The sequence below is a fragment of the Poecilia reticulata genome, linkage group LG5, assembly GCF_000633615.1.
Source record: "Poecilia reticulata strain Guanapo linkage group LG5, Guppy_female_1.0+MT, whole genome shotgun sequence".
Lineage (NCBI taxonomy): Eukaryota > Metazoa > Chordata > Actinopteri > Cyprinodontiformes > Poeciliidae > Poecilia > Poecilia reticulata.
This window is the reverse complement of record NC_024335.1, coordinates 32,082,439-32,090,091: the sequence shown is the minus strand read 5'-3', so window position 1 is coordinate 32,090,091 and position 7,653 is coordinate 32,082,439. Positions and strand designations below refer to the sequence as shown.

Sequence of the window (7,653 nt, the reverse complement as noted above, 5' to 3'; positions counted from 1 at the left end):
AGAGACTGATGTGTGTTAAATTCCTACCAACGTTCAGGGTAGATAGAAGAAGCCAGGTTTGTGTGTTGAAGATAAATAAGAAAAAACAACTTTGTGCGTGGATGTCTGGATTATTTTACTGGGAAGGTAAAAGAATGACAACAGTAGYGGAGTAACGGCTACTCATATGAGGTAAACCTGCGTGGTATCTACCTGAAAATCACGAACCCAAGTAGCCACCCCACAAGTGAGTTAAAGTTCTGCCCCTGAGAACAGGTGATGGAGCAGTGGGGTGCTACACTTGAGAGTGAAGAAACGAAGATCTCCTCAACATGGGGAGCCGTTCCCTTGGGATCTTTCATGAGACTTATATTTGGAGGAGAGGAGAACCAGGAGTTTTGCATCTGAGCTAAGTACAATCTTCTATTACCTGAGTACGAGGAACATCTTTGAAATCATCAAAGATGTGAGCTTGGATGTTCTGTGCATCCAAGCTGCTAGTCCTGGAGTACTGGAAGCTCAATGAAAGCCTGTTTCCCTGCTCTTACCCATGTTCCATGCAAATATCTCAGTGCACCCAGCAGTAGTGCACAGTTATGGGTGCTATCACTCATGTCATAGATGAAAAGAGAAACTGCATAGCTTGAGAAAAGACTATTTTTGTCTAAAATAATCTTCCTTTCACACTGGACTTATAGATTGGACCTAAATATGACTGTCAGCCTTTCAGCATTGATTTTAAGGACAGACTCTGTTGTCACTGAGGACTTGAGCGCATGCCAAAATGCTGTGCAGGTTATTTGGCGTTTTTTACCTGTTAGGACGTCACTTGCTCTGTTACACAATTTTTGTTGCAAAAAAGCACATATGTTCTGACAAGGGGAAAAAAATACATTTTTAGTAATTTTGATGTCCACAGAGCAGAATTTGTAGAGATTTGAGTTGATCATTAAGATTGTATAACCAAGTACTGTTTTTGTTTTGTTATTTTTTAAATCCTCCCCACCCCCAAGTATTATTAGAATTTTTCTGTTATACAAACAATAAATATAAAAAACCAAAGCATACCTTGCAATCCCTCCCCCCATTCCAAAAACCTAGAGCTCACTCTGTCCATACAAAAACAATTAAGTTTACATGCTGCTGAGTTTGGATGTAGGAAGGGTAACTGAAGTCTTCAAGCTTCCCTTTTGCTATAAGCCAGTTTTTCCATTGCTTTCTGTGTTTTCCAGCTCAGATTTCCGAACTGTTTTGTGTTTGTCTTGTAAAAATCACAAACTCACAAATGTATTTCTCTTTGTAGGCCCTTTAAAGCCATCTGGAAAATGTGCAATAAGCAGAGTTCACTGTCTATTTGCACATTCAGGGTTTCCCCCAGTGCACTATAAGCCTCCCAAGTAAAAGTATTTAATTACTTTTAGTATACTTTAGTATACTCAACGTACTTTTTTGGAACAACTTAAAGTTGTACTTAGTATACTTTAAGTATACTTTTTTATGTAGTATTCAAGAGAAATATTCCAAATTGAGTGTACTAATTCTATCATAGAATACTAAATATTAAAATATACTTTTAATATATTTTTTAATTTTTGTAATATACTACTAATATATTAGTAATGTATTTGAATTACACTTAATTTTTATTTTTGATTTACTGCTATTGCTAATAAAGTACAATTTTAATTACTCGTAAGTCTTTTGTACATGACATGCATAACTACACTACAGTACTTACATTGTTCTAGGCTACAATTACATGGAAAGATTAATTACACAAGATGCCCAAGGTAATTCAAATATTTTGTTTTATTACCGACATTTTAAAATTGTCCAATTTTACTCAACTTTATGAATTTTACATAAATTATCAGTTTACACATCAAAAGTGAACACAATGAACATGAAATTTTAAGTGTGACAATAAAACATGAAAGTGAAAATCAATGGCAGAACATTCCCGTTCACTGCACCATACAGAAACCTACAAAAAAGAATAGAGCAATTAAACAAAGAAGGCATTTGTATTTTAAAGAAGGCAGACAAATGGCAAATAAAAAAATAATACTTACAATTTTAAGACGTTTTGTACTCGCTGTGTATGTGACATCAGAACTAATGATGATTGGGACCAGATGCCTGGGGTGGAAAAACATTTCTGGGTTTCTTCTTTGCCTGTTTATGTTAGAAGTAGAAAAAATAGTCAGCAATGTCATAGAATCAGTTGATGTTGGCATTAACTATGAAGCTGTTTTAAATGTGGACTTAAGGAGACAAACTACCTTAAAATCTTCCATCCATGATCTGAACACACTGATCCTTGCAGAGCGGTGAGGGGGGCTGGTGGTGCCCATCTCCAGCAGCCATCAGATGAGAGGCAGGGTTCACCCTGGACAGGTCACCAGTCCATCACAGGGCCCTGAAAGCCAACAACAAATAAAATGTATGAAAGAGAAATGTTAGATTAACAAGGGGACAAATTCTGTTCAGTTACCTTTAAAGCAAATCATGTTTATTAAGCACTTGGTGTTGGTAACACACCAATTTTTGTTGTTGAAAATGTAGCTAGCTCCTACGGTGGCCGACAGGTGCAAATGCGTAGACATAATATAAGAATAGACCCCGCATTGGCTGCTCCGGTGCAGGAAATACGGCGGCCATCTTGGAGCGGTAGACCCTCGCACTTTGCTGAACCAAAACAGCAGAAGATGCCTCAGTTCTGCTCGGCTTTTTTGTGTTTAAATCTAAGAACTGTTGATGCCGGGGACCGGGAGATAACTTTTCACAAGTAAGAATGACATATTATTGTTAGTATGTTGTGAATGTAATATTACTGTACTGTATTTATGCCCACCAGCGAAATGACAGCAAATGTTAGCTATCGATCTTCAGCCGGAGATTTGATGACAGGAATATGTTTCAAACAGGCCTACTCACAATTTCAGTAGCTTTGGTTAATTATCGTTATCAACAAATCTTAATCAAATTTTTAGTTTTATGTCCTTTTAAATATGAAGATCAAAAATAGCGAGTATAACGTTTTTCTGAATGCTCAGCTAGCTTCCGAAGGCAACAAGGCTTCTTAGTTTCAACCGTTGTCTTTTTATTTTTGCTTTCTTATAACAGTTATGTGCAGATCAGCCAGTACAAAATAACTTCAACTCACTAAATAACAGTATATGAATAATAAAACATGGACCTCATTCGGACAATGTTTTTGTGTACACACTCCCAGATATCACGTTGTTGTTTTAAAGGTTTCCAAAGGATAAAGAGATGAGGAAGAGGTGAGAAATAGCTTTGAGGAGGGATGGATTCACTGCAAGTGATTCATCTGTACTATGCAGTGAGCATTTCAAAATGGAGGATTTTGACAAAACTGGTCAGATTGAGAGCTGATGCGATACCATCAATTTTCAGCTTCCCAGTTCACCTTCAAAGAGTAGGTGCATTATTATAAGTTCATTAGCATTCATAAATGTATATAATATTCGTCTTAAGGGATGGTGAGATATGTGTTTATGCAGTATATACTGTAAAGTCCATATTCATAAGGTTTTTACATTTAAGGTTCAAAACTACAGGACTACAATAACCTCCACAAAAGCTCGAACTGGTGTGTCTGTGGCCTCTCAAGATGACCCAGAAACTTGTAGTTCAGACCTGCAACCTCAGTCTAATGATGAGTATTTTTTCTATTGTAAACCTCATATCATAATGGTCAAGATCATATTAAAATCTAAATTGTTATCTAACACTCATGTTGAATGTTCTCACAAATAAAACCAACACACAGTTGAAGACATATACAGTGCTGCTGTTGTCTGAAAGAAAGTGTACCATAGTGGTGTCTAAGTGATATGTGATATCCATCCTTCTGTCTATAGGATCATTGCTATGCCTTGCCAGCTTCTCTTACCGTTGGCAAGAGTGGAATATCTGGAGCGGGACAAGAAAAACACCATGGCCAGAGAGAAGAGGGCAAAGACCACAGTAAAGTCACTTTTGGGGGAATTGAGTGAAAAAAATCTCATTAATGAAGAACTTAAAGAACGGCTTGAATTCTACTCTGGTAATTCAAAATTAATTCCACAAAATTTATGTACATTTTCTTGTATTTGTTTTTTCCTCCTGAGCTATATCAGAAGGAGAGTTTATATTTTTTCCTCTTAAATTGTCAGATCTACAACTAGAGTTTATGGAGAAAAAGGGCCATGAATACTCCAACGAATATAGAGAGTTTTCCCTCACACTTCATCTCCATGGCCCAAAGGCATACAAATACCTTAGAGAGAAGCGAAGATTTCCCCTCCCACATCCGCACACATTACAAAGGTAGTCTTAACATTGCCCAAATGATTTTTTTATTTTATTTAACCTTTTAATATTGCAAACATGTTAAATATTGATGCTCCTCCTCCAACTTTTTACAGGTGGTTGTGTTCAGTAGATGACAGGCCTGGCTTGAACAAGATGATGCTGGATATGCTGGAGAGAAGATGCCAGGAAGACCATGCTAAATATGGATTTGTTTCACTCATTTTGGATGCAATGGCAATCAGAAAACATGTGCAATATAATCCACATACACAGTCACTGTCTGGCTTCGTGGACCTGGGGGATGGAAACAATGAGACTGAGGTTGCTACTGAGGTTCTCGTGTTTATGGTGGTTGGCTTCCAAGGGCATTGGAAGGCTCCCATTGCGTACTACCTCACAGTGTCTCTGTCACCAGACACACAAAAGGTACTTGTCAGTCATGCTTTAGAGGAGCTGCATGCTCGAGGAATTCGGGTGCTATGTATAACAATGGATGGGCATGCTACCAACATCAGCATGTGTAACCAACTTGGGTGTGAACTGAAGGGAAACCCACAAGAGCCCCTGAAAACCAGTTTCCCACATCCAGTTTTTGGAGAGAGAGTATTTGTAATGAGGGATCCATGCCACATGCTGAAGTTGACACGTAATATGTTGCAGGTGATTGATGATTGTGGTATACCTAATTCTGCAAGTTATTTATTTGTATCTGTTCATGTTCATAGATTTGATTGGATTTAATGGTCAACTTATACTTAATATAAGTTGACTTATACTTATTTAAGTTGTGACTCAATTCTTACTCTGCAGGCATATAGCCCAATAGCAACAACCACTGGACATATCAACTGGAGGTACATAAATCATCTCAATGATGTGCAGAAACAACATGGACTACACGCTGCCAATAAAATTTCAGACAAGCATGTGTACTTTGAGAACCACAAGATGAGAGTGTCCCTGGCTGCACAAACACTGAGTCGCTCCGTGTCAGTGGCCCTCCGCACTATGAGAGATCTTGGGTACTCTCCGTTTAAAGATTGTGAGGCAACAGCAGCATTTATTGAGGTAATGCAATTGGTTAATAGAGAATGAAAGTATATATTTTATTAATCCATTATAAAATGAATTAACATTCTGGTAAAATAAGACTGTTATTACTTATCAAATAATTATCTGTATATTTAGAACAGAATTCAGTGAATGCAAAGTATTGAATTCACCTATCGGATACCTAACAAAACCCTGCAAGTTTGGCATTTCAAATAATGATTTAGATGTCGCAGTTTCTTACAGATGATTGACAGACTGTTCGATACAATGAATGCATGCAATCCTCGTGCTAAAGGATTCAAAGCTTCCATGGGATCTTGGAATTGGATGGAAAGAAAAGCATTTCTTTCTAATTCTAATTCTATTCTTTATTATATTTTGCCACTGACACAGTGAAAACAATTTGCCTCAACACAAACAAAAATGCAGCAAAAAATACATTAGGGAAAAAGTACAAATGGAATGACATTGAAATGGAAGATCTGTACAATTTTTTTGGTCTACTGATATATATGTCTTTAGTTTCACTGCCCAGTATTCAGGACYATTGGAAGCAAAACAATATTTTGTCTGTGCCCCTTCCATGCAAAGTGATGTCCAGAGACAGATTCAGAACAATATTTTGGAACATTCATCTTAGTGATCCTGAGGAAGACGAACAGAATGATAAAACAAAAGGAACCCCTGGACATGACAAGCTTTTTAGAATCAGGCCTCTGTACGATGACATCCTCTGTGCCTGTCAGGCTTATTTCCACCCAAGAAGAGAGCTGTCTGTGGATGAAAGAATGGTGGGAACTAAAGCAAAAACAGGGATCACGCAGTACTTGAAGGACAAACCGACAAAGTGGGGAGTGAAAATTTTTGTATTGGCAGAATCAGCCAGTGGTTACACCATTGCATTCAAGATTTACACTGGCAAAACACAAACTCAAAGTGAGCATGGCCTGGCCTATGATGTTGTCAAGGATCTTGTTCAGACATCTTTCCTCGGCACAGGATACCATATTTATATGGACAATTTTTATTCTAGTCCAAAACTTTTTATGGACTTAGCAAGAATGAAGTTTGGAGCGTGTGGAACATACAGGGAGAACAGAAAGGGATGTCCCAGAGGGAGGGGAAATGCTCTGACCAAGAAAAGCAAAAGAGGATCTGTAAGGTGGATCAGAGAAGGACCCCTCGTTTTTGTGAAATGGATGGACACTCGTGAGGTCTCTGTGTGCTCCACCATCCATCCTGCTTTTTCTGGAGATACAATAGACAGTAAAGGCTGCAGATGCGAGCTGGTCTGTGAGAAAGATTCCCTGTCCAACACCAATTGTGGCCTATAACAAAAATATGGGTGGAGTTGATCTTTCAGACCAGTTGATCCAGTACTACTCCACAAAGAGAAAAACAAGCCGCTGGTACAGGACTTTGCTGCTCCATTTTCTGGACATTGCAACAACAAATGCCTTCATCTTGCACCGTGAGATGAGCAGCACAAAGCAAGAACAGGCCATGACGCACAAAGACTTCATGGTGGAGCTCATGTCTCAGCTTTGTGGCATGAGCAAGGAAGGCATTTTTCAGAGCAGGAGAGCAGACCATGTTCCTGTGGCAATTTCCACAGTCACAGATTCTGCCCAAAAAGCCACCAAAGGCAGACTGAAATGCAAGCACTGCTTGCAGTACAAAAAACGGTACGACACTCCATGGAAGTGTCAGGCATGCGATGTGCCCCTCTGTGTTGTGGTGGACAGAAATTGTTTTCTGGAGTGGCACAAATAATTTTTATTGTCTTATGTTACATCTTATCCTTTGTAAATAATTGTACAAATATAGATAAATAATTGCCATGACTTCAATTTATTTGGAAAAGTTTTATATTTTTTGGAATCTTGTTTTGATGTGTTTGTGCACAAATGAATGAATTACCTACATTTTGTTGATGATAATCTTCTAAACATGAGTTGTTTCCTGTATTTGTACATATTGATTTTGAAATATAGAGTATACTTTAGAATTCTAAACCATAAAACATAATTGTTATACATATTTGTGGGTTTCACAGTGACAAAATAAAAACTTTTTCTAGTCGAATTTTCTTTTTTTGTGTTATTTTAGGCCCAAAATGCAATGTCAGTATGTCCAAATGACAAAAATATGTGTAAATTGACAAAGTTCAGGTTGTCCTGAAAAAAATGATAGCACATAAAGCAATATTAATGGTTTTTATTAAGAAATATAAAGGTAAAATCAAAAATTAGTCAAAAACGGCCATTTAGAACACTGACTCCCAAGACGTCTGATATCACA

The 7,653-nt window shown here is 37.7% G+C and overlaps 1 protein-coding gene across 1 annotated transcript; it reads left to right on the top strand.

Moving 5' to 3' along the window:
• The first annotated feature begins 2,691 nt into the window (after positions 1-2,691).
• On the top strand, positions 2,692-5,728 carry LOC108166277 (DNA transposase THAP9). Its single transcript, XM_017304621.1, has 5 exons — positions 2,692-3,421; positions 3,550-4,051; positions 4,161-4,314; positions 4,413-4,959; positions 5,110-5,728. Exons 2-5 carry the CDS (start codon positions 3,877-3,879, stop codon positions 5,392-5,394), a joined length of 1,161 nt encoding a protein of 386 aa, XP_017160110.1. The 5' UTR covers positions 2,692-3,421; positions 3,550-3,876; the 3' UTR covers positions 5,395-5,728.
• The last annotated feature ends 1,925 nt before the right edge of the window (positions 5,729-7,653 follow it).

Bases quoted from the DNA above. Each gene is read 5' to 3' on its own strand.
- LOC108166277 (XM_017304621.1), top strand. From the start codon at position 3,877: ATGCCTTGCCAGCTTCTCTTACCGTTGGCAAGAGTGGAATATCTGGAG. The intron at 4,052-4,160 runs GTAATTCAAAAT...TTAAATTGTCAG, and splicing joins ACGGCTTGAATTCTACTCTG to ATCTACAACTAGAGTTTATG. The intron at 4,960-5,109 runs GTGATTGATGAT...CTTACTCTGCAG, and splicing joins TGACACGTAATATGTTGCAG to GCATATAGCCCAATAGCAAC.